This window comes from Pogona vitticeps, chromosome 12 (genome assembly GCF_051106095.1).
Source record: "Pogona vitticeps strain Pit_001003342236 chromosome 12, PviZW2.1, whole genome shotgun sequence".
NCBI lineage: Eukaryota > Metazoa > Chordata > Lepidosauria > Squamata > Agamidae > Pogona > Pogona vitticeps.
The window spans coordinates 24,521,903-24,548,129 of NC_135794.1; the positions used below are offsets into that span (position 1 = coordinate 24,521,903).

The 26,227-nt window shown below is 44.7% G+C and overlaps 1 protein-coding gene across 5 annotated transcripts in view; it reads left to right on the plus strand.

Moving 5' to 3' along the window:
- Positions 1-665: 665 nt before the first annotated feature.
- Positions 666-26,227, plus strand: part of CEP152 (centrosomal protein 152) — a 30,165-nt gene continuing 4,603 nt past the window's right edge. For 2 of the 5 annotated variants that reach the window (XM_020790156.3, XM_078381005.1), the window contains exons 1-22: positions 699-818; positions 2,137-2,297; positions 4,782-4,873; positions 5,073-5,142; positions 5,626-5,958; positions 6,662-6,833; positions 10,477-10,617; positions 11,553-11,692; positions 11,950-12,150; positions 13,069-13,216; positions 14,229-14,320; positions 15,013-15,173; positions 16,183-16,381; positions 17,342-17,449; positions 18,374-18,504; positions 19,516-19,644; positions 19,784-19,919; positions 21,254-21,445; positions 21,943-22,206; positions 22,722-22,856; positions 23,825-24,478; positions 25,688-25,862. In XM_020790156.3, the coding sequence (XP_020645815.3) occupies positions 2,211-2,297; positions 4,782-4,873; positions 5,073-5,142; positions 5,626-5,958; positions 6,662-6,833; positions 10,477-10,617; positions 11,553-11,692; positions 11,950-12,150; positions 13,069-13,216; positions 14,229-14,320; positions 15,013-15,173; positions 16,183-16,381; positions 17,342-17,449; positions 18,374-18,504; positions 19,516-19,644; positions 19,784-19,919; positions 21,254-21,445; positions 21,943-22,206; positions 22,722-22,856; positions 23,825-24,478; positions 25,688-25,862 (3,760 nt within the window). In that variant the 5' untranslated portion in view covers positions 699-818; positions 2,137-2,210. Of the gene's footprint in view, positions 819-2,136; positions 2,298-4,781; positions 4,874-5,072; positions 5,143-5,625; positions 5,959-6,661; positions 6,834-10,476; positions 10,618-11,552; positions 11,693-11,949; positions 12,151-13,068; positions 13,217-14,228; positions 14,321-15,012; positions 15,174-16,182; positions 16,382-17,341; positions 17,450-18,373; positions 18,505-19,515; positions 19,645-19,783; positions 19,920-21,253; positions 21,446-21,942; positions 22,207-22,721; positions 22,857-23,824; positions 24,479-25,687; positions 25,863-26,227 lie in introns of all 5 variants that reach the window. The other 3 variants (XM_020790157.3, XM_072981585.2, XM_020790161.3) reach the window with 3 other exon arrangements.

Genomic DNA, 26,227 nt, shown 5'->3' on the forward strand with positions numbered 1-26,227 from the left:
ACCAGTCCTCGGGGAAGCTGAAGCCCCCTCCCCAAATGTCAGGGACAGTCCAAGCCCATCCATCCTGCCAAGCACTGCGTACCATTGGCCAGCCGCCCCTTCAAAGGGCGAGGACGCTTCTCCCACTGGGATTGGATGGCCAGCTGTTGGGGATGCTTCCGTTGTAATTCTTCTCCATTGGGAGAGGGCTGGACTTGATGACCTCTGGGGTCCCAAACAAATCCACACTTCTACGATTTTAAAAAGTTCCCTACAATTAAAAAATAAACCAATCTATAGATGATTAGGAATATGTCTAGACTTTTTTTAAAAAAATGAAAAACCATACAACTAAAAACAAATCTACCCCTAGTCCCCATGTTCAAATAAACCACTCTGAGCTGGAGAGAGGCACATCTGAGTTATTGGACTACAGTTCCCAGGATTCCCTTCAGCACATCTGTTCAGGTCTCTCCCCCGCCGCTCACCCGATTGGTTAAAATATCCAGCCAATCCCGGAGCAGATTTCCCTTCCCGCCTCACTCCGCGCCAGCGTTTAAACCGGGGGAAAGAAGGCACGGCGCAACCGAACTTGAAATAGAAAACCATGAGATTCAGGACGCCCCGCCCCTCCACGGGAGTCCGCCCACTTAGTGGCCTCAAACTCACGCCCATTAAAAAAATAATCTTCGGTGATTGGCCGACCTTCGTCGTCGTCCGAAACCACGCCTCCTGGAAGGAAAACAGGGTAAGTTGTGACACGGCAGCGAGAAAGCGGAGGCGAAAAAAAGGGTGGGGGCGTTTAATCCGGAGTGGGATTCGAAGCGGCGGCCAAGAAGGTGAGGAGGAAGCCCGAGGAGGAAGCCCGTGTCCGTTTGTGAGGAAAACGGGGGCGGCGGGGGAAAGGCCTGAGGGGTTGGGGGGGCGGCGGTTAGGTGTTGCCATGGAAACCAGGCGCCCCGGGCCTAAGTTGGTTGTGGGTCTGCTTCTCACACGCACACACACTTCATACACACGCACACCGGTCCTCCTTGGTGGGAAACAAATAGTCCCCTCCCTCAGGGTCAAAAGGCCAGCGCAGCGCCTTTCTCACCAGGCGCTCCTCGTTGAGGACTAGACCCTCTTCATGACCTGAAAAGGTCTAAACAGGCCCCGTTCGTTAGCCTTCCTCGGAGACCCTCCTCCATCACCATCATCCCCCAGGCAAGGGCCTGCTGAGCTGGAGAGTTCCCCTCGGCCCCTAGGGCTGCCAACTGGATGGTTTCCCCCCCCCCAAAAAAAACACACACACTCCTAACCATTTTAGGGGGGGGGAAACAGGTCTAAAATGTTGCTGGACTACAACCCCCATCATGTCTCACCACCCACTCAGCTGGCTAGGAATGACACCAGTTGCAGTCCAGCCCCCGTGGAAATCTCTCGTTTATGGTACCGCCTGGTTGTGCAGCAAGAGCGGTGAGTCTCGTCTTTGAGAAGGTCTGTCTCGTTTGGTCCGCAGGGGCTTCCGAAAACAGTCGTGGGGCATGAAATGGAGAACAAGCTTCCCCTCCCGTCTCCTCTGGGGTAAAGGTTGGGTCTGCCTGCTCTGCAGGTAGAGAATTAGCTGCTGAATTGTGGGGAGGGTGAGTGTGTGGGAAGATGTCGCTGAACTGCAACTCCTGTCATCTGCAGCCAGCCCGGGGAGAGGTGATGGGGGTTGTAGTCCAGCAGCACTGGGTGGGAGACAAATGGCCCGCCCCTGGAATAGATGATAAATATGGAGACATCAGTCATTTTGAAAGACCTAATGATCAAGGTTAGCTGGCCATCCCAGAATTCATATGCCTGAACCAATGCGTGTAGAGCAGAGTCTGACAACCAGACATGGCTTTTGAAAATCCTCTGAAGTCAAGAGCGAAGCATAAAGTCAATTTCAGGAACAAGAAAAGGTACTTTATTGACTGAAATGTTACAGTATTTATTGACAGTATCCTTTTACAATACATCATTAAAAGACAGCGTTGAAAGCTAAAAACAGGGAATATACAAATAGTAAAAAAGATCAAACAAAGCCTATACACTAAAAACCTAAGCAACCCCAAAAGCACATTCAAGGCAATAAGATACAACAATCCATTTAAAATGCAGCCTTTCAATCTATCACTTTTTCTTTTCTAGCAAAGATCTGAACCAGCAAAGGATTAATTGCAAATGATATTTTCACCTGACTGGAGCAAGACACCTTGGCGAAAATGTCACTCGACTTTGACAGTGCCGCTTTACAAATGCACCAGGAAGATGAAGAATATGATCAGGAGGATTATGCCAGGGAGCAAGAGGTAAACATTAAGATGTGACCATATCTCAGGGTCTTAATCTCCCCCCCACTCCAGATTTCTCTTACAATGGAAACGGTGGCTTGTTCAAATGCTGAGAACCACATTGGAAATGAATCTTGAGCTGGAAGCTTGTGACTTAAATGTGGCCAGTGTAGCCTTATGTTTATAGCATAAGCACACCCTTTTTGAATCTGCTGTTTCTTGTTAGGCGCAGACTGCGTAAAGGAGCAGGCAACTCGTCTGTGTGATGTTGTAACAGTCCAGGGACTTCTGGGCGGTTATTATTTTTAAGCCCAGCTTCTTCAGTCTTTGTGGGTTTTGGTTATTGTTTATTTTCAGTGAATCTTTAATTTCGCTCCATTTGGTGGTCTAATCTTTTATTCCATCTTGTTGCCGCACCTGCAGTACTGTTAACAGACTCTGAATGCTTTCCCTGTCTTAATTACGCTGTCCCAATTTGGAGAATTTGGTCATCATTTCTTTCAAGAGTAATCTCTAGCTCCTTCTTTTTAAAGCCTAATGCCTTGGTGTTGGGAAGAAAGATTTCTGATGACATCATAATCTCCTGAGTCTCCCATGACGTCACCCAAGCAGCTTCTTACTCATGTAGCTGCTTTCTTACAAAAAATACACCTTAAAATAAAGTGCCTATGTCATTTGTTGTGTCTAAGGCTTCTGTCTTTGTTGGGAGTCAGCCGTTGTAGCAGGAGTCTGGATTATGCTTCTTGTCTGCAGTATAAGGGAATGTGGGTGCTCCTTTCCAGAGTGAAGAGAGATTGTCTGATCTTCTGCCCAGCACTTCACTATGTACTTTTTGTAAGGTCAGATTTATTCTGGTATGCAAAGAAGAATTTGAGGTTGCTAGTTTCACTTTTTATTTGTTCTGCAGAATGTTGACAGTTTCCTAGCTTGTTCGGAATGCTAACCATAAAAAGGAGTTGATGATGTGTTGTCTGTAGAGTTTGAGCTCTCCAAGAACTTTTAAGAGGGCAGCCTTTAATTATACTTTGCTGTATCAGTTTTAATTTAGAATTCCAAGATGTTCTTAACTGCTTTGCCAAAAAAGCAGAAGTGTAGTTTTGCTGGTGGTTTGGACCAGCTTTATGGGTACCATTCACCTTTTTCGGTGATACAGTAATAGCTGTGTTCTAAATGAGATAGTGTTTTCCTGCTATTTGTCCGTCTTTCTATTTGGAAGCTATTGTTTCTGCTCCAGTTAGCAAAATATGCATAGGCTTTGTTAGTATGGAAAAGAAAGTTTGAGTGCCAAGCCCAGATGCAATAACTGCTCATGTTGCTATGTGTAGTTTTCTAGTAACCTTCTGAGAAAAAGAAAATGTACTGCACAGATGTGTCAGTTGGAATCCATTCTGTGTACCAGAACCTCACTGAAGGTTTGGAAGAACAGGTACACTCTATACAGGCTTCCTTGCTCCAAGTAAGTAAACAAGGCTTTCTTTTTTAAAAAAAAATGTAGCTGCTGAACAGCAATTGCTGTAGAAAGGGATTGTCGCTGAAATATTAAAGACTGGGGTGAGCTGGTGTTCTGAGAGATGTCAAAAGGTGTGCTATCTTTCCCAAAAAGCTTTTGGTCCTGCGGGGATTCACACAATATATCCATCCTGCTGCTTTGCTTTGAAAAAGACACCAGCTTAAACAAACGCAGCCTTCCTTCGCTATGTGATTTTGGTGGGCGTAGCAAATGTCATGTTGTTGGCATCTTTTCTGGTTTTGAAAGAGAATTAGGATGACTGCCTCTCATCCCAAATTACCGCAAGCGCCTCTGTAGGCCAGTGTCGTAGCATGATCAATATAATGTTTGCAACATTTCCCCATTAATAGAGAGCAGAATGAATAGCCTTTGCCCATGAAGATTTTTCTTGCCTCATAGGACTTGAGGAGGGGAATAGAGAGTGTGTGCGTCTAAGTGAAAAGGCGTGGCTGCAACCCTGTGTTTTGGAACTGGGCACAAGGGGAACGTCTGGTAGACGAAGGGAGTGGAGATCTCATGTTGGGTGACCGGCCAGTCATCCTTATTTTCAAGAATGAACTTGATAAGTAGAGGAGATGGCCTGAAAAGCGCAACCTTCTGGCTCAAGAGAGATTGCTGATGTGGTGCTTGGCGTTGATCTTTCTGGTTTTGCCAGCTGGGCCAAAACCTGCCCTTCAGAGGCATAGGGAGTGTCCCCTGCACAGCAGTGAAACGGACATGGCCGTGTCATGACTCCCTTTCTTTCTCTTGCGCCTGCAGGATCTGTGAGGAGAATGCTCTTTACTTTTTGGCAGAAATGTGAATGGCGCAAAAGGGGATTCAAGCATCTTTAAACTGTTGGGGTAGCCCCCTGGCCTTGGCAGGGGTTTGTCAAGCAGTCTAGCCTGCCTTGAACCTCTCTTGGCACAGGCTTCTCGTCTGCAGAGAAGTCTAGGTACTGGCGGATAGAGGGGTGTTCCTCATTAACATAGCTGTAATATGCTGTCTTTCAGCTGCAGCAGCTGCTGACCGGCCTTCCCCATGATATGCTGGAGGACAGCGGAGATCATCTCTCTGACTATAGCACACCTGAGGACCATGAACAGTAAGTCGCTTGAGCTTTTTCAGTTTCTTTGCTGCAGTATCTAAAATCTACAACAACTGTATTGCTTACTGTCATCCATGAAATAGAAGTTAGTCCTTTTTATTTAAAAAAAATCCTTATAATGACATGCAGTATATACATCACAGTTGCATTGCAAATATTAACGTGATTCCTAACCTCCTGTCTGCTTTCTGAGTAGAGCACATGAACCCTGGGATCAGGAGGCCCCTCGATGGGATGGCCACCCACTTGCAGCAAATCCACAAAGTGTAAGTTCTCCGGCTACACAGGGAGACTGGAATGGCTTGTTAATATTTGGCCTGGCTATTTCGGACGGGCTTGCAAGGTAGACTAATAAATCCTCCCTCCCTCCCTTTTTTGGGGGTGGGGTGGGGTTGGCCTGTTAAAAAAGCAAAATGAAACTTTGGATTGCTGTTTACAGCTTCCAAGTGGCCGTGTTTGGAAAGTTACCTTGTAAATTGAGATCTGTGAATTCTGCAAGAACTTGCGACCCTGTGGTCCTGGCATGGCCTTTCTGCGTCGATGCCTGTCTGCAGCGCTCAGAGCGAGCGGCTCGCTATTTATGTCCCCGCCCTCTGTCCGCTGCTGTCCTGACCCCTTTTCCCATCACCTTCTTTCTCATACATGGTGTCTTAGAAATCCTTTATTAATGCCAGTCAAACAAGTGTTATTTCAACTGGCCCCCTGTGTTGCATATAACGCTCAGTGACGTTAACTTTAACCCTTGGCAGGATTATGAACAAGGTCAGGATATGTACGTGGAACGTTACCTTTACGATCAAGGGAACCTCCAAGGGGAGATGCACGCCAGTGACTGGCCTGACCATCCTAATGAAGGTGAAGATAGAAGCATGTTTGAGATCTCCGGCGGGGCCAACGAAGAGGACTCCAGTGATGTGTATCTCGGAGGAACTGGGTGTAAAGTGCCCGGCCGCTACCAACAAACCAACGTGTATCATCTTCCAGAAGACTTCAGACCTTACACAAATGGCCACCAAGAAGAATTCAGTAACCAGCATGGCAAAAGAATGAACACGGCTGAGACGAAGAAGGAACACTTGAAGGTACATGGCATGAAACGGTTCTCTTCTGTGGTGTCCAGCTATTTATTTCCCTCCTTGTGTGGCCACGGCGGCTGGTGTTCCAAAAAAGAATGAACTGTCAGCCGGCCACTTTGGATCAGGCTGTTTCATGGCTATTTTTTTGGGGGGGGGGGAGGTGCAGGTGACACCAGAAACAGTGAAGGTCGGGTGCAAGGCCTGTTCACAAGGATTCCCCGTTGCAATCCGTAGGTCTTATTTCTTAATAGTTGTTTTCCAGTAAAGGTTTTGGGTCTCTTCGAATCCTGCCCTTGCAGTTCAAAATATGTGCCACCTACGGGAGGGGCAAACCTATTTAGCAGTCGCCTGTTGTCCTTTAAAACAGCGGTCCCCAACCTTTTTAGGACTGCAGACTGGCTGAGCCTCTGAAGAAGGTGGGGCACCCCGTGTGCGTGCTCTCAGGTGCATGTGTGCGCTCTCTTGGGCACATGCCCAAAATGGTAGGGGAGCATGCTCTCCAGCAGTGCCTCTCCCTCTTTCCTTTAAAGTGCCTGCCTATGACGAGGAGGAAGGGGTGGGGATTTGGTGAAGTTCCTTAGAGTGGAAAGTCAGCCTTCCAGGGGCTTCTTTTTTTAATACGTGCCAGTGCACTGGAACTCTGGGAGATATATAGGAAGCAGCTCTATTTTTTTTAAAAAAGCTAAGTCTTAATGTGTTTATGTTTCAGTTGCAGTTTGGCGCTTCAGAAACAACTGATAATCAGCCTGTGGAGGCTTACAAAGTCATATATAAGCCATATCAGAATAACATCCAGCAGCCAGTCACTCTTTCTCCAGATGCAGGAAGAAGAAACGAAGCATTTGAAGAGATGCAGCAAGAATTTCTGGCCACTGGTGAGAGTGAGTGATCGTCAGGACTTCTAAGAACTTATTTTCTATTCTGTGGCTTTGTGGTGATATTTTTCTGAACCTGGGTCAAAATGGGAGAAGGGATTTCTCCAGAGAGCTAGTGGGATAATTGGGTGTGATTCCTAGCCTAATTTTAATAATAATAATAATAATAATAATAATAATAATAATAATAATAATAATAATAATAATAATAATAATAATAATAATAATAATAATAATAATAATATAATTTATTGTCATTGTAAGTATATACACAGTATACCATACAACGAAATTCACAGACACCCAGAGACCAGACACATGCACACACATAACATTCCCCAAACACTCCCCACCCCCTAGAAGTCCCCCACTAAAAATACAAACATGTACACCTCAAGCCAAGTAACACAGTCCAACTAATTAGTCACTACTGGTGGTCTTTAAGCTCATTATTAATTGCAATTATAGCTCTAGGATAAAAACTATTGAGAAAACGTGTGGTCCGAGTCTTAATTGTTCTATATCTTCTGCCAGACGGTAACAGTTCAAAAAAGTTATAAGCAGGATGGGAAGAGTCTCTCAGGATGCTGTGTGACTTCCTCAGACAGCGGGATGTGAAGATGTCATCCAGGGTTGGTAGCTGGAGCCCGATGATATTCTGGGCAATTTTAATGGTTCTCTGTAGAGCTTTTTTGTCTGCTACAGAGCTACTCCCAAACCATGCCAGAATGCCATAAGTTAGGACACTCTCAATGGTGCTACGGTAGTAGGACAGAAGTAAATGCTGTGATAAATTTAACTTCCCAAGCATTCTCAGGAAATACAGCCTCTTCTGTGCCTTCTTTATTAGCATGTTGGCATTTATAGTCCATGAGAGGTCCTCTGAGATGTACGTACCCAGAAATTTAAAACTACCAACTCTCTCCACTTCCTCACCGTTTATGTACAGTGGTAAATGTACATTTCTCCTCCTCCTAAAATCAATTATGAGTTCTTTAGTTTTTTTGATGTTAAGTGTGAGATGATTTTCTTTACACCATAGTATCAATCTTTGTACTTCCTTTCTATAAGCAGACTCATTGTTCTTATTTATGAGTCCCACCACTGTCGTATCATCCGCAAATTTAATAATTGCATTGGTGTTATATAGTGGGGTGCAATCATGTGTGTACAGGGAATAGAGGAAGGGACTTAGCACGCAGCCCTGGGGAGCTCCTGTACTTAGTACCAGGGTAGAAGAATGGTGGGATCCCATCCTTACTGACTGTGGCCTATCTGTCAGAAAATCCTTTATCCACATGCAGATCTCCTGAGGTAATCCCAGGTTGATCATTTTTAAAAACAACCTATTTGGTAGAATGGTGTTAAAAGCAGAGCTATAATCCACAAACAACAGCCTCGCATAAGTTCCCTGTTGTTCTAAGTGGCTCAATACAGTATGGAGTACGATGGACACAGCATCATCAGTAGATCTATTTCTCCTGTATGCAAATTGCCATGGATCCAAAGAAGGTGGAAGACTAGCCTTAATGTAATCCAGCACCAATCTCTCAAAACATTTCATAATAACAGATGTTAAAGCTACTGGTCTATAATCATTGGGAGATACCACAGCTGACTGCTTCGGGACTGGCACTATAATAGATGTCTTCAGGCAAGTGGGGACAGAACACTGCAACAAGGATAGATTGAAAATATCCGTAAAAACTCCAGCTAATTCTGCAGCACAGCCCCTAACAACTCGTCCCATGATTCCATCTGGTCCAGCTGCCTTTCGAATATTAATATTCTGGAAAGCACGTCTCACATCTGAAATCTGCAGTACTAGTGGTTGTCTGTCGATGGTAGATTCTAGTGATGTATTATGGACAGTAGGTGCTGGAATAATGGTTGTTTCCACCTCAAAACGGCTGAAAAATTGATTTAACTGCTCAGCCAAAAAATCACTGCTGCTACACAGACTGTTTTTGTTACTCTGACCAGTGATTTGTCTTAGGCCGTGCCACACTCGGCGAGTGTCAGAACTTTCAAGGTGTTGTTCAATTCTCTGGCTGTACATAGCTTTGGCATCCCTAATGCCCCTTTTCAGTTTAGCTCTGGCCTCTCTATACTGTAGTTCATCACCAGAATGAAAAGCAGCATTTCTGGCTTTTAATAAAAGGCGCACTTCTCTATTTAGCCAAGGCTTGTTGTTAGAAAACACTCGTACTTGTCTTGTTGTAGCAATAACATCGATGCAGCTTTTGATATAAAACAGTACTGTCGAGGCATAAGTATCAATATTGTCCTCCTCAAACAGTGTCCAATCAGTGCTCCTAAAGCAATCTTGAAGTTGCTCAGTTGCATCCACTGGCCACACTTGTATTTCTCTAATTGATGGTCTGATTCTTTTAACAAGGGGTCTGTACGATGGAATCAAAAAAAGAGATATATGATCTGACTGTCCCAAGCTAGGCAATGGCTTCGTCTTATATCCATGCATGATGTTACAATATACCTGATCCAAGGTATTTTCCCCTCTAGTGGGACAGTCCACATACTGATAAAAGTTAGGGAGGACGGTCTTTAAATTGGCTTGATTGAAATCACCTGCTACCACCAGCACTCCATCTGGGTAGGCCTGCTGCTGTTTGCTGATAGCAGTTAACAAACAACTCAAAGCTGTGGTTGTGTTAGCATCAGGAGGTATATATATTGCCGTTATTATAACAACATTAAACTCACGAGGCAGGTAAAAGGGGCGGCATTTCACTGCCAAATACTCCAAATCAGGAGAACAGTGAATGTCCATTATTTTAACATCTGTGCTCCAATTATCGTTTGTGTAAACACAAACCCCTCCACCTCTGCTCTTCCCAGATTCAATAGACCTGTCTGCTCGATGTACTCTGCGTCCTTGTAGTTCAATTACCTCCCCTGGGATGGAAGAATCAAGCCATGTCTCTGTAAAGATCATAACACAACAGTCTCGAATATTTTTCTGTAGGGAGATAGTAAGTTCCAACTCCTCAATCTTGTTGGGTAGAGATCTAACATTTGAGACAAAAAGACTTGGCAATGCAGGCTTGTGAGGATTTTTGCCTAACCTCACTCGTAGACCAGCCCTGCAACCTCTTTTCTGCTTGCGTTTTCTCCGTGTTCTTTTCTTCCTGACAGGGAGAGCAGGCCGTCTTAAAAGCTCAGCTGGGATGTTGTAAGTTGAGACCCTCGATTCAAAGTTGCAACTGTTTCTGCCAATAGATAATAATTCTTGTCGACTGTAAGTTACTTGTGCCTGAGCACGTAGAGTCCATAATAAGGACCGATCTCTGGAATGCCTAGCCGCTGCAAATACTTGCGCCGCCATCTTGACCAATTTTGTTTCCTTGCATAATTGTTTACCTGTGGGCAAAGATTTCTGTGTCCTCTGGAAGTAGAATTCCCAACGTTGGCAGTGAAATCGTTTCCTCGCCCCAGTTCCGTTTAATAAATGAAAAACCGGAAACTTAAAAGGAAAGCGAAAGCTGTGTCGGAGGATAAAATATGTAGCAGAAAGCCGAGTGCTTCTAACGAGAAGGAAGTCTGGCCCTCAGAAGTCCTATTAGACCGTTGAGAAAGCATGCATGCATTTTAGTAGATGACATTGGAAAGCTATAATCTGAATTGACAGGTTCTTCAGAGAACATGCAGATCCTGCAACTTCAGGTGCTTAATAAAGCAAAAGGAAGGAAACTGGAAGAGCTTAATCTGCAGCTGGAAGAGAAAGCCCAGCAGATTAGGTATCTGTCTCACCAGCTTGCAATTCTGAAAGGTAAATCTCTCTCTGGTGGAGGGAGGGCGGAGGGTGGACAGGAGATGTTCCCCCACACCCTTCATTAATGTCCTAAAACGGTCACCCGGGGCTGAGCTCTCGGGTCATCTTGGCATCTGCTATTCCTCTGGGTATGGCTCTCCGGGGAGTTCGGTGTAGGCTTTCTCTGTGTGTGCAGGAGTGTTTACTGAACAAACCCAATTTGCCGTTGTCCTGCCACTTGTTTTTGGGTTAAAGACCACAGTGCACTTTGCCACAGAAGGAGTCTAGCAAGGGAAACAAATAAAAAGGAGTGGACGGCTGCCTGTTGTAAAGAGCCAAAGAGACACCCAGCTACGGGCTCTTTTTCCTTTCATTGCCTGCAATATCCTGACACTCCTTGTTTAAAAGTGCTCTAGTCGGGATCTGAAATTTAAGAGTGTGGCCCAGAGAGAAGTTGTGTGTTTGGTCTCCCCCTGCTGGTCAGGATAACTGTAGTATTCTTTTTGTGCAGGTGAGAGGGAGTTCGTTCTATTTCACAGATTTATGGGCCTCGGGTTTACTTTAAACATGGATGAGCATGAGGTTACTATTCCTCAGGAGGTGTGTTCTCTGTCTCCCTTTCACTGCCAAAAAGCTGTAAAGCATTAGCTATCAGCAGCATGCTTTATTTCTGAGAGCCGCATTCTAAGGATACCAGTCCGGCGTACACTGTGTCTTAACTGGCGTCCTCAAGAAGATGCTCTGTACGGGAGGGAGTGGGTTCTCCTCCATGAAAGCCCATACTGTTTCTGTTTTCATCCAATACGCTAAAATTCTGGAGCTTGGCGAACAGTATATAAAACCAACACATTGGACAGATCTACTTCTTCTGCCTCAACCAAAAAAAAAAGTCTGTAGCTGCTTTTTTTAAAAAAAAGAATGCAGTGATTTAAATATATCTTTCTGTTTTAAAGATGAAAAGGACGGCATGTGTCTTAGCCTGCAGGAAAGTCAGAAGCTGTATCAGAACGGCAAGGAGAAGGAACTTCAGCTTGAAAGCCAAATAAAAGTGCTTGAAACCCAAATTCAGACCCTGACTGCCAATGAAGAGCAGGTAACGTTATTCTTTTAGTTGACGTCTGAATCCTAAACTCTTTCCAACATAAAACTTTGAAGATGTGATGTGTGCATTAGACCTTTCTGGTAGCTGTCACGTATAAGACGGGTGGAAGCTCTCAGATTCCAGAGAGTGGGTCATCAAGTTGTTCTGGGAATGGACCATTTCGGTTGAGGTTTTTTTTTTAATGAGCTAAGGCAAAAAAACGGAAGTGTTCTTCAAAATATATATATATATTTGAAAATTTTCGTTAGCTGATCAAACAGTCAAAAGTGGCGGAGGTTGCCATGGAAAGCTTGCAGCAGCAGCTCCTGGAACTTCGGAGGTCGGATGCCCTTCAGCGCGCACGGGAGCAGCACGAGGCCGTGGTGGCCGCCCTCAAGCAGAGATATGAAGAGCAGGCTTCCTCTTTGCAGCAGAAGCTGGATGCGACCCACATGGCACTCCAAGAGCAGGTCAGATTCTGACCTAGGGCAGGGAGGTGGTTCCGTAAGGCATAGGACTCTGGTGAAATTTTGATTTCCCCATCTGATCAGCTGCTTAGTCCTCATGCTCTCTCTTTGGATAGGTCACGGAGCTTCAAAATGCACAGGACCTGTCTAATCACAGAGCTGTCATATTTAGCAAGTGCTGGGGGAAAATGGCTTGCGTTATCACTATTTTTATTTTAAACTAAAGCAAATGGAGCTAAACCTCTAAAGCCTTCACATTGTTGACTTCCAGGGACAGTTCTTTTAAAGAACATTTTATAGTGCTTATAATTATTTTTTAAAATACAGAACAGATTCTTGGCCAGTGAAAACCATCTCTTCCTGCAGCAAATGTTTGAGGTTCTATGTAGGATTTGGAACAGCTGTGCATGCTTTTGGGGGGGGGCAGTGGCTAATTAGCCCATGAAAACAGTAGCAGTGACTCCTTCAGCCAGAGCTCTTCTCTGGAGCCGTTCCCCATCGCTTTTTCCTTGTCTGTTTTTCCTCCCCACTATTTGAAATCTACTGTAACTATATTACAGATTGCAAGTAGGGTGTGATAGACTGTGGTTTGGAGAACCAGGACTCTCAGACCAGTCACTGTCTTTCAGACTGGCCTGCCTCGCAGGGTTGGTGTGATGCTCATGTGTGTTAGAGAAGAGACTTATGTGCTGTCGTCACGTCTGAATTGCCCCCAAACCTTTGTGTTTTGTTCTTTTGTTTTGCTTTTAAAAAAAAAACAGGTAGCTCCTACATAAGTAGGAAAAAGTGAGATTAACAGCAACGGCAATATTAAACTTAAGTGATAATAAAAATGAATTGTGATATTAATGTTTAAGAGATGACCATGTAAGCTCTCTTTTCTAAAACCAGTGTGTAAGTTAGTGCTGCATGTTTTATCAGTCAGAACTGTGTTGCCGTCTAACTGAGCATGTGAAACAACTGGAAAGAACTCTTGAAGAAAGCAGAGTGGAAAAAAATGAGATGATCGGTCGCCTCTCGAGAAGCCTCGAAGAAAGCCAAAACCAGTGTGCCAGCCTGCTGCAAACAGGTTGGCCTCCTTCGGCAAAAAGCCTGGGACTCTTTAAATGTGGGCAAGAGCATTCGCGTGAAGTGGTGGAGGAGGCGTGAGGCGTGGGGGGGGGGGAGGCCTGCATGGACAAGGTATTTCTTGGCCAGCAAATCACGATGAGAACGGCTGTCTGTGAGGAAGGTGGTTGCAGTGTGAATAACCTGGTGTTATCCTGGATAACTGACGCCTCGTGCAAAAGATTTTATGTCACTTTTTGGGTAGGTTGGCAAACGGAAGAGGTAGTTGGACTACAAGCCTAATGTGCTTCATAAATAAAGACAAGGCTCCTGTGAGAAAGGAAATTTGCAATGGAGGAAACCTTTCTGACACAATAAAATAAATGATAAGGAGTGTGACAGGCAATGCTTTAAGCACCATATATGCCTGGACAAAACTGAGACTGAAGAATATTAATTCTTGAACTGCCTCTCTGAGAAATATTAAATAGGCAACTGTATCTGAAGGCATTGTGTTTTTCATTTTAACTTTTTTTTTTTTACTGTTTGAATCATTTCTTTTTAACCCATTTAACATGTTAGCCTCACCCACCCAGTTCTTACCACGTAAGCCTAGCCTATCCTGGCATATTTTCACAGTTTCCTTTAGCTGGGGAGGTGCTAAAGAAAGGCAGACATTTCTCCTGTCTTGTTTACCCACTGTTGCTTTTATTTTAAGGTATAAGCAATAACTGTACAGGGGGAAAATCTATCACAAAGTTGTTCTCTTAAACTAAAAACTCGAATGTCTTCCATTTAGCATATAGTCACAATGTTTATATCGTCTTTTAGGCATCTTTAATAGACAAATCTATTTGTTTATTTTATTGAATTTCTACCCTGCCCATCTAGACTAAAGATCTACTCTGGGTGGCATTTAAAATCTAGCATTGAAAAAAAATCTAGCTTTATAATGCCAAAGTAACTTAATCTATTCATTTCTTGGGAAATAATTCTTTTATGTCCCAAAGTTATTTCCATTTCTCTCCCTACAGGCTTGGTCAATGAGATAAACCAGCTGCGCATGCAGCTTCAGCAAGCCCAGTCTGCCCAGTTACTAAGCAGTGAAATGAATAAAGCTTTGCAGGTTGGTCTATCTTTCTGTTGGAGGATTTCAAAAGTTCAGCCTTCTTGGGCCAATATAAAAGTGGCAGGAGAATTTCAGAGGAGGAAGTGCCTCCAGCAGAGAACAGGTACCACTGCAAGGCGCTTCTTTTTACTTCGGCCATATACTCACTCTCTGGAGACTTCCTGATGGGTAGTTGTATTTAGTTGCAATAATGAGACTTCTTAGTACCTTAAAATTTAAGAGATTTAATGTGGTGTCAGGTCCTTGCACCGCAGAGTCCACCTTAGCAGACAGATGTAGTCATAAGGGAGTTCGGGTGTGTATGTCAATATTGTCTAGACATGATAGACTGTATGAACAAGAAGCAACCTGAGCAGGTTTCTTTCCTTAAGAGAAAATCTGTACATAGTTAAGAAAGAGTCGCAGATGTAGTAATGCCTGGTGCTCCATCATTTCCACAGTGGAACAAGTATGTAGCCTACTGGAGAACTTTGGACCAAAAATCCTGCTGATGGTCAGTGTGAGAGGGATGGGGAAGATAATAAACACTCTGAGTGTGTAAGAGGCTTCTACTTTGTAATTTCAGAAATCATCTTGAAAAGCTGCAATTTAAGTACAGTGTACTTGCATTCACAGAATATTTGTTGTGTTATTCTCAGCCTGATCTAGATTTATTTCTTTGTCTCCATTTTTATTTTGTATATTTTTAGGAGGAACTGAAGGAGCTCAAAGAAGAAATTGCTCTGTATGAGTCTGCTGAAACACATGGGGTGTTTCTCAATGACCCAGGAGGAGAACTGAATGTAGAAATGACTGATTCGTATGTGGATTTAGGCATTAAAAAGGTCAACAAGAAAACAGGACTACACAGGTATAGGAAGATAGTCTTGCTAGAGTCCTACTAAAGTAGTTGTGTTTCCTTCTTGAAGGGATAGATTTGTGGTGCTTTCCCTAATAAGACTGCACACATTTGAAAACAGTGTAAAATCTTCAATTTCTTTTCAGTTGAACTTTCAATATAATGCGTTATAAAGACTATAAGTGGGTCTCAAGCATACAACTTGAGGCAGCCCACCATACAACTTGAAGTGGTTTGGTGGTATTAAAGAAAATGAAGATCAGATATTGCTTTGTGGGGTTTTTTAAAAGGTTTTTTAATCCACTTTTTAGAAAAGCCCTAAGTGGTATGCAATAGCATTTCAAAATATACGAAAACAACAATGAAAATGTTGCAGTTCGAAGAGAGCAGAAGAAATTCCAGATACGTTGCATAGACGGTGGAGGCTATTTCAAGCCAGAGTCGTACTTAAATCATTGGCTTCATGGAAACCAGGCGGGCGGCGTTAAACGCCCGTTTGATGACAAGTCCGCAGCAGAGCTGTGGCTCTTCCTTGCTGACCTGTTTGGAATGAAAGTGCTGAAACAGGTTATGTGGGCACTTAAGGTGTAAATCGCCACTCAACTGTACAAAGCTGGAATTAAATGGACTCGTGTGATGACTTAATTTGTGAACTCACCATTTTTCCTTTGACTTGACTAGCCTACTGCCTTAGTGTCCGTTTTACGCTGCTTTATGGACAATTGTTGAGAGTCATCGAGTTGAAGGGCTAGAGTGAGCCAGTACTCTTATCATTCTTTTGCTACCACACCTTCATAAACCTATAGCGTAAATACATCAAGATAAAATTGTATGTTTCATCCTAGACCCACAAGGAACACTTCATATTTGAGATCAACATCTCACCAAATTAATGGAGCTTAAGGTCACTGTCTTAGTAAATAAAATAATACCAAGCTAGGTTGAAAGCTTCAAAGCATTCTAGTGTTTATGTGTTACTGCAAAGCTAACTCTGATTCACACTTCTTGAAACCCTGAATAGTTCTGTGACGAATAAAGAGCAAGACAGAGGGCTTTCCAGAGACGAGATCATCTTGGACTTGAAGAATGAAATGAAGCGTTTACTGAGCAGTAACAAAGCAAAGAGGAACCGGGTTTCTCAGTTACAAAGTGACCTTGAAGACTGCCGTCAAACAATAGAAGAGCTGAAGCAGCAGCTAGTGAAAATGAGTGCGAAGGAGGTGGGTTTGTTTGTTTTGCATGTTTAGAAATGTGCATATGTTTCCTTGTACCTTTCCATGGTTTATTTATAAACAAAGACTTATCTTTAAAGCTTAAACAAGCCACGTTACTATGCTCAGTAAATATAGAAATGGAAGTGTCCTCTTAGACTTAGATTATGTTTCCCTGGAGCAATATGCAGTGATGGACTTCCTCCCGAAGTCTCCCTTGGAGGCCAAGAGTTCACGCCTTTCTGAAATAGATGGCGTCGTAGTGTATCCATTCTGACTAACACAGCCAGAATCGTTTGTCTGATTTTCACTGTCTCTCACAAACGGGTTTTGTTCCACTTCATATTGGGACATGCACCATTCAGCTAACCATACACACACAGAGAGAGAGAGAGAGAGAGAGAGAGAATGCAATCCTGTCTCTCTTGGTTTAGAAGCAAATCCCTATGACTTCAGGATGGAGGTTTGATGTCCCAAGGATTTTTTTCTTTTTCTTTTGGAAGATGGAATGGTTGAGTTCATTGTGACAAACACACATTTGTCGCTTGCCTGGATTTCATTCTTTATCTCTGTTTGGATTGACTGGAAAAGGGTAACTTCCTGTATTAGCTTCTGGAAAGTCTTGTGCTTCATTTCTGAACCATGGCATGCGCTTAGGAGTGGCTTTGGTCCCGTGGAAGTGGCATATGTGTAGTTGGTCCACAAGTGGCTGCATCAAGTCTTTTTTCCTTTGGCAGCTGCTTCACAGGAGGAGTGCTCCATGTGCTGGGTGAGCAAACTCGAAAGTAAGGACCATGAGCTCCTCCCATCATTTTTTTTGGGGTGGGTGGGAGAGTCAGTGTCCATAGTGCTCGTCATACTGTAAGTCTCTAGGTGTGGATAGTTGTCATTTTGTGAGATGTGTAGTGCGCGTCTGTTTTGTAGTGCTAACCGCAGTTGTTTGAATGTGCTATTTATCTCCCTTATTAGCTCAAAGGAAAAAATGTGGAGGTTCCGTCTGATGCGGTCCAGTCCGGCACCTCTGAAGAAATCTTAAGGCTCAAGAAGGAAAATGAGACTTTGCAGCAAGACGTTAAGGTAAGCTTGCAACCTCTCTGCTTTCTTTCCATCCAAGGCTGAGGATGCTACCGCTCAATGTGGAGCCCACTGAGAAATGGCGTTGCTCTGTAGAATTTAGGAAGGAGTGGGGAAGAAAAGGTGGGAATCCTGGTCCTGTGATCTCGTTCCATGGTACGTGGCATCCCAGACATGATGACCAGCTGCCAGGGCAGCATTTGGGGTGCGGTGTGTCACAATAGATGGTGTGAGAGAAGAGGATGTGAGGTAGTGTTTAAAGAGGCAGAAGCCTTACACATTCTGAATTCTTGCAAGTGAGACTGCGTGTCGGCATTTGTACAACGGCAGGTCTGAAGATGACTTTTCTTCCGGTGCAACGCCGTACGTTTGCTCCAGAGCAATCTGGCCATAGTTCTACCTAAGGAAACTTATCCTTGCATGGAACGAAACTTGCCGCTAGTCTCTCCAGACGAGATCAAGCATCACCCAAAGCAAGGCAGCAGTTCACAAGAAAAAAAAACCTCTGGGAAAACGGTGTCTAGTTACATAAATGTTTTTAAAATTGAATGTCCTCGGTGCCTACCTTCACAGGGATTATCATTGTCTTGGGCTGTAGACTGTCTGTGTGAAAAAAATCTTCAAACTTTGCAAGTAAAATGAATTAAACCTTGTCTTAAAAGGTGCTTCATTCATTCTAACAGAGGAACCATTTCAATGGAAGGGTTTTATCAAAATGTCCATTTTTTTTTTCTTATTGGAAAAGTTGGGGAGCTGCTGGGACTGAGGAAATGAGAGCGTTCTGACTTTTTCCCCACTGGCTCTTCCTAGACATTCCCACCTCTAGCCATTTCTGATGGTGTTGCCCATGATATGTAGGGTCACCTTAAAGGTAGAGCGGATTAATAGTTTTGACCCTTATTTTCCCTTTGCTTTTTCTTTGATTAGAGTCACAAAGTGCGTATTCAGGAACTAACAGAAAGCCAGGAACAACTGAAGCATGCAAACCAAGAGCTGTGTAGCCAAATGAGGCAGATGGTGCAGGACTCTGACCGGGATAAGCAAGAAGCTCTCGACAGGTGACTTGGGAGGAAGGGAAGCTGAACATTCAGTTGACTTTCCCATTCCTGTCAGTTCCCTCGCTGGTTGGGTGGGCATGATGGCAACAGAGGTATCCTCCCCCCACTGCCCACCACCCCAGTGGCACTCTGGTTTCTTCGGAGGGGATGGTCCTGTCCTCCTGCGTTTGCACTCTGGCTGTTGAGTCCTCTGTGCCTGCCCCTGTTGAAAGGTTTCTTTGCTGCAAGAGAAAAATGGCTCTCTTGTCAAATGTTCGTGGATTGTCGGCCAGTCTGTTCCCCTTTCTTGGAGGGGAACAACAGATATGGAAGACATAGAACAAGACTCGGACCATACGTTTTCTGAATAGTTTTTACCCCAGAGCTATAGTTGCACTTAATAATGAGCTTAAAGAACACCAGTAGTGAATAGTTGGACAGTGTTACTTAGCCTGAGGTGTAGATGCTTGTATTCTTAGTTGGGATTTATTGGGTGGGGAGTGTTTAGGGATTTTTTATGTGTGTGCATGTGGGTCTGGTCTCTGGGTGTCTGTGTGAATTTTGTTATATGTGTATACTATGTATATACTTACAATGGCAAAAAATGATTTGATATTTGATGATCTCTGTAGTGTGGATGGGATGTCAGTGGAACACCTCTCCTTCCCCATCTGTGGGATCAATATCTGCTGATTCACTTACCCGCTGGCTAAGAATACTAAACAACCCCACCCCACCCCAAAATATGTATGTATAGATGTTTCCAGGGTGTATTTAGAACCAGAACTGGCCACTAGAAGAAGCCAGAGACCACGCAAAGTAAATCATTTGCTCTTTCCGTGTTTTTTGGCATCCGTCGCTGGGGCTTGGAACGGATCTCCCACGGATACCACTGTCCTACAGTACGAAGGATTTGGTTCCCTTTTGCATGCATACGGAAGACGCCCTGAGCTTTTTTTATAAAACGGTGTGTCCCCCTCCCTCCTCCCTTCTGAAGTGAATCTGTTGCACTTGTTTCGCCACCTCCCCCAGGTGTGAAAGAACCTACCACCAACATTACGAAGAAGTGAAGAAAAAGCTTTGCGGAGAGCTTGCGGAAAGGCATGCGAAAGAAAGAGAGAAAATCATCCGTGCCTACGAAGAGAACATTACCCAGTTAAAGTACGGCTATTTTTGCCCAGCTGTAGGAAACGTGGAGGGTGGGCGGGTGGTGTTCCTGAAACAGAGGCACCGCTGGTCACGGAGCCACCTTTCCGAAATGAACGGCTTCTTGAGCGACACACTTTCTTGTGTTTTTGAGGGCTGACCTCGATGAATTGAACAAAGAGATGCTGACGGTGAAGGAATGTTACATCTCGGTCTGCAGGGAGAGGGACGAGCAGGAAGCCGGGCTGAAGGCCGCCTGGGAGCAAGAGCAGCGGCTGAAAGAGGAGGAGGTAAGATCCAACCACAGCTATATAAAACTCTCTCTCTTTTTTTAAAAAAATGTGGTGGGATAAGGGGAGGTCCCGATCAATTCAGTTAGAGAAATTAGGGTGGCTCTCCTCTTTGTTCATAATTTCATTGAAAAATGTAAGCTTTTGGAGGGAACGACTTCAGTATAACTCCCAACTTTTTTTCCAGCTTTAAAAAAGATTTTATTTTGTTTGCATTTGCTGCTATATGCTACTTTTTAAAAAGCACGTCAGACAAAAGTAAACTAGGGAGAAGTCTGACCTTTTCTCTCTTTTTTAAAAGTTTAAGTTGTTTGCTGTACTTGATAGTCTTCAGGGTTGGTGCTGGGTCTGCCAGTCTCTCCTTTCTCTGATTTAAATGTTATGGGCAGACAATTGTGACATCATCTATAGCTCCTCCTCACATAGGCCCTTAGGACAATTTTATATCAGTCTCTATTGAGTGGCCAGTTTTTGGCTTCCTGTTGCTTCTGGTTTCATTCCGGACCAAAATGTTTTAAGTCCCAACACCAAGTCTCTCTACATGGGACGAGAAGATGCTCTTCTCCGTCAGAAACAGAAGCGTAAGATACGAGTTTCTTTGTACCTGGTTGCATATTCTGATTTATATGGGCGACATTGTTATTTATGCCTTTACTGGGTGCCTTGAAGGTAATAAGAAAAATATAGTTTTGTGCCCTTCATGGTGGATGGACCGCAGAGGAGATTAATGGCCAGGCTGAACAAACAGGGGCCGGGTGGGTGACAGAGGTCGAGGAGTCACATGGGATAAAAGCAAGCCAAGGGAGGTTCACCCGCGTGCTCTTCGTTTTGGTGGTAGGTAAACACTCAGGTTTGCACCAAAGAGGATGAAGGGAGAGGCAGGTCCAGGTGTGTCCTAGGGATTAGGAAATCAGCACTGTGGTGTTTGGATAAGTTTACTTGGATGAGATGGTGTTCGCTTGGAATCCAGTGTTGGGGTGTTCTTTGGGCATCCTTCCAGGTTGGTGATCCAAGAGAGGCAGAACAGGCATCTTGTAACAAAGTAAAAAGAGAGGGGTTACGTTAACGAAACCACCACTGAACTCTGGACATTTCAAAGACTCTTCCCTTTAAAAGGCGCTCTCTTCCTTGGGCGGTTGTCCTCTGTGGGATTGTATGGTGGTCTCATGACAGAAGGATTGCCCTCGATTGGCAACTAGCAGGGAGGGAAGGCGTCCCAGAAAGAGGTGTCTGACCTGTAACGCTCTGTTGTCTGCCGGCATCTGAACACTGTCGCAAAAGGGCTGGCTGTTTTGTCCAGCTGTTACTCATCAGTGTTACTCAATTTTGCCTAGTTCCAGAAACAGTTCTTGAAGGAAAAGGAAGAGGCTTTGAAGACGCTCAGGACGGAACTGGAGGAAGAGTTCCAGAATTCCATGGTGCTCGCCAAGAGTCAGTGGCAGGCAGAGAAAGAAGCAGACCTGAAGCAGCACACGGAGAACGAGGTGGCAAAAGTCAATGCCTTTTGGGAGAAGGAACTGAAAGAGGTAGGCTTTTGCATGGAATGGAATTTTGTTTTGTTTATTAATGCACGTAGGAGGGCTTTGAACACACTGAAGAACTGTGAGTGGCTTCTCATTTAATTTGGTCTTGAAGGAACTGGCTCCTGATTTTTAAAACTATGTATCTCTTGTAAAACAGATCTTACTTTGTACCTGTTGGTGGTATAAGACTGTTTCAGTACACAATTGTGTGTGTGTGTGTTTTTGTGTGCAAAGATCTTGTGCAGTTTTGCTTTAGCACTTGAAGTCAGAGAATATTGTGTTAATTATGTTACTGTGGGAAAAGAAACGATGGGGAAGAAGGCCACCGTTTCTCCTGCTTTTAAAGGAAAAAAAACAAATTAAATCTGTTGTCATTCTGATGTTCACAGAGAGTCACATAAAATCCATCTTTTACATGTGACAGTTTAGTTAATTTAGGAATCCGTATGCGGACGTTTTCTACGGTGCTGGTAAAGATCAAAACCCTCCATTTCCTGCAGACCAAGGACCGAGCTGTTCAGGAAGTTGAAAAAGAGTGGCAGAGCCGTCTGGATCAAGCGCTGGATGCTGCAAAGAGAGCGGTTGTGGAACTCAAAGATAGTGGCAGCCAAACGGAGCCCTTATCCCTCAGAGATGATTTTCTACGCCCGCTGATTGCAGAAGCCGTTGAAGAGCAAACGCAGCCGTTTCAGGAGGCCCTGGCAGAAAAGGAAAAGGCCGTAAGAGAGCTTGAAGCAAAACATCACGAGAGTATTGCAAGCCAGGTAGCAAGCAGATACCTCCTACTTCCTCTTGCCTTGTTTAATTGGCCTCGAGTATGACCCGTTCAGCCACAAGACAAATCTAAGTTAGTAGGGAAGGCACATTGGCTTGATAAGGGGGCATAATTAGCCACCTTCCACTTGAATCGGTGAAACCTAAGGACTAATGAATAAACAAGTCTGAATAGTACAGCTTTTGTAAAAAATCTAGAATGAATCTGAATGTCTGCAGTGACTCAAAGCTGTAAATATTATTAAATTATCACACAACAGGCCGGCTACTACCTCATTTTTAAGGTCTGATGGGTGCTGTTCTGGGCGGGGCCAGCCTGTTTAAATTTGACGGATTTCAGTGCGGTTGAAGCCGTGCAAGTTGTACTCGGGCAAAAGTTGTTGCTGAAGGACGTAAATGAAAAGGCCTTCACTTTGTATTCCTTGAAACCGGACCGAAACCCGATGCGCATGCCTGTGTTGGTCTAAGCGTGTTGTCCTGTTTTGCCTCCTCTTGCTGCTCGCAGGTGGAATCTTCTCTGACCAAAGCTCGCGCCCGGTGGCTGCAGGAATTGACGGAGCTGGAGGAGTTCAAAGCGCACCTGAAGGCAGCCAAGGCGAAATGGGAGGCGGAGGAGTCCAGAACAGGCACTGCAAAGCAGGTAGCGGAGCCTTGTCCCATTTCTGACTGGTGGCCAGACTTCAGGGCCAGTTTGAGATGTCGCCAAATTAGGTTCAAATTGGAAATGGTGCAGAATTAAATCCAAGTGTCTGAACGGTGTGCTGAGCCTCTAAAAACCACCGTTGTTTCCAAGGAGATGGGTATTTAAGTCAGTAATAACATAGTTATTTAAGCTATGGCTGTCTTATTCTTTCCTTGTTTAACCTAGCTTGTTTTTAAAACACATCTGGTGTTAGTTCTGTCTGCTTTATTATTTTGGGATGAATTGATGCTAGAGCATCACTGAGTACGTTGTAGACAATTGATGCCAAGCAGGGGAACTGATCAGTATCCTGAAGTGGCTTACTTTATTCAGCCACCTCAGGATATGGGGAGATTGAAAGAGGGAAGCATGGTTTGGATCACTGCCAGCGATCACGTGGGCTGGAACTGATCCAGACCAGAGTGATCCTACTTGCACCAGAAAAGTGGGCGCCCCTCAACAGGGGCCACAAAAGCTTTGGGTAGGAACGTTCTGGGGATGGGCTAATGCACTCTATCTAGCAAAGGCGTCGTCTGTTGAGAGCACACCAGCCTGGAATTTTTGCGCTCCAAACAGCGGGCTAAGGAGCCTGTGCAGTTGGCCTCAAGGAGTGGTTTTATTAGTATCGCTTCCCCAGTCAGTTTCCATGGCCAAGTCGGGATCTGAACTCAGATCCCCTGAGTCCTAGTCCATCACTTGGCCCACTGCACCACACAAGGTAGCAACCAGCTGAAATTGGAAGAGATTGGAAGGGAAGGCCTGCCCAAGAGGGCAGGCTTGTGCAAACCTGGCTGTGCTTCTGATTGCCGAGTTGGCAGGCAGGATGAGGTCTTCCCCAAGCTGTTTGCCTCCTGCCTCTGGTTAGAACCTCCGGAAGATGATTTTGGAGGCTTGCTTGAGAGGCTGATGTGTCTTCTGTTCTTTAGGTATCGCTGGCTCTTTCTGCTGCAGAAGAGAAATTGAAGAAGGAGATTGAGAACAGCGAGAAGATTCGAGCAAGGACCAAGGAGCTGGAAGAGAAAACTTTTTCCCTGGAAAGGGAACTGGAGCTTAAAAAAGAAGAAATCCCTGCCATCGTTAAAGCAGAACTGGCCAAAGCAAGGACCCAGTGGAACAAGGAGAAGCAAGAAGAGATGCTGAGGATACAGGAACAAAACGAAAAAGATTACCATTTGTTTCTACACGAGCACAGAAATAAGATCAACGAGGTGCTAACAAAGGCCAAAGAAGAGTTTGCCAAGCAGAAGGAAGACCTCCTTGAGCAAAAAGAAGCAGAGCTGAAGATGTGTCTGAGTCGAAGGCAACAGGAATGGGCGCTTCAGGAAGCCAAGCGGTTCCACGCCGAAATTGGCCAGTACGAGGACAGGATTCTGGCTCAGGTGGCACTCACCTTGGACGACGTGCACAGAGAGTTGGTCAGATTTGCAAGTGACGAGCTAACCTGGCCCACCGAGTGGAACACCCCGAGTCCTGTTCAAACCAGCCTCCCGTTCAAAGAGAAATTGACGTTTTGTCTGCAGAAAGCTTATAAAAGCACCGTTTATGCTCTTTTAGAAAAGGCCAAACAAAAGTGGAAGGAGGTAACCCTAATGCAGCTCTAAATAACTGGGGTTTGTTTGTTTGTTTGTTTGTTTGTTGTACCTTTAAAAACAACAACAAAAATACTGGTTTGTTCTGATTTGTTGCAAAGCAAGTGGAAAAGATGATAGATACAGAGAAATGTTTATCTGCATGTAAAGATGGACAATCAAATATGTGTTCAGAAGTGCAGCCTTTTTAAAACTAAATATCCAGTTGAGAAGATACTTAGTTTTAAAATGAGATACTTAGATACTCTCGTCAACCTCTGTGTGTGTGTGTGTGTGTGTGTGTGTGTGTGTGTGAGTGTGAGAGAGAGAGAGAGAGAGAGAGAGAGAGAGAGAGCGCTTGAAAAGACCCCCCCAGGGAAGGAAGTACATTTTGGCCACCTTCAGATGCGTTTGCATCCCACATCCACCCACCGTAGGATACAAAATGCTGGGGGTTGGGAGGCTTGTTTGCTTTGTAACAGTGGCTCCTTGAGTTTTCCCATGCAAGTGGATTAACTCATGAGCACAGAATTCAAGGTATTGTCCTTAGAAATAATGCTAAATGTGTTTCTGTCACTTGTAACCTCGGCCTTTTGGTGGGGGGGAAGCACCCAACAGGCCCAGCCTTGTCTGCGTAGGCCTGTCCCAAATGCTTTCCTTATATATGCCAGAAGGTGGTAGAATGTAGGGGAACATACCGTGTCCTCCACGCCACTTTCTTTATTTTATTCCCTTTATAAACTGTGCCCTTTGCCAGTAGGAGGGGCCATTCCAGCCTGCGAACTCTCGAGCAGCATCCCTTCCTTTCCTTTCCTTTTCCACAGTTGACTTCTTAAGATCTCTGACAGCCGTCAAGCTGGGTTTTTCCAGATGGGTAGAAACGAATTGCTTGAGTGCTAAGCGCTCGGTCGCAGAATGCAGTGATTCTTTTGAGTGTGCTTTGGATACACTGTGCCTGCGTCCATAAGTTTTTATCGTTCATATTACAGTGGACTAAAGTTTTCCCGTCACAGCCGTCAGTGCATCCGAAAGGGACATTTAGTTGGGGAAGGGAGACTTCGATCCGGCAGGCACCCTCTGATTGGCCTACGACTTGGAGAAACTTCGGGGTCTTCCTCCGACAAGAGGAAATAAGTTCATAAAAAGGGAGGCACCTGTCCTGTGAGGCAATAGAGATCTGTTTTTGGTTTCTCATCTTCAGATTCACATTCTCCCTTGCAGAAGCATGAAGATCGGGTCTCTCCTTCCAAAACCTGTGAAGACTCCCACATGCGAAGCGGCGAAGGGGAGACGGGAGACACAGCCAGGCCGCTCCTGTACGACGTCGGGCAGCAAGTAGAGCTGGAACGAAGGCTGAGAAAGCCGCAGCCTTCGCAAGAGGCCCCGATGGGTTCCGGTAGTTATTTTTTTCCCCCTCCTCCCCTTTTCTTTTTGGACTTTCCTTGTGGTCTAAAGGTCTCTAGTTGGTGTGCTGTAGAACGTCGCTTTTCGTAGCCATACCCGATGCTCTGGGCAACAGCACTGCACAAACACTGTGGTGCGATTTGGAGACAGGTGATGGCCTTAGGAGGGTTAACTCTCCCCATTCATTCAGGTGGAGAAAAGACCGCTAATAGACAGATATTGGGTGCCTGGTGTGACACATGAAAAATTCCAGAAAAAGGCAGTCACTCTTGACTTTGGATTGTATCCAAGGATATGTGGCTTCTCCCCCCCCCTTTCCCCCCCTTTTTGCTTTAAAGCAGGGGTCCCCAACCCCCA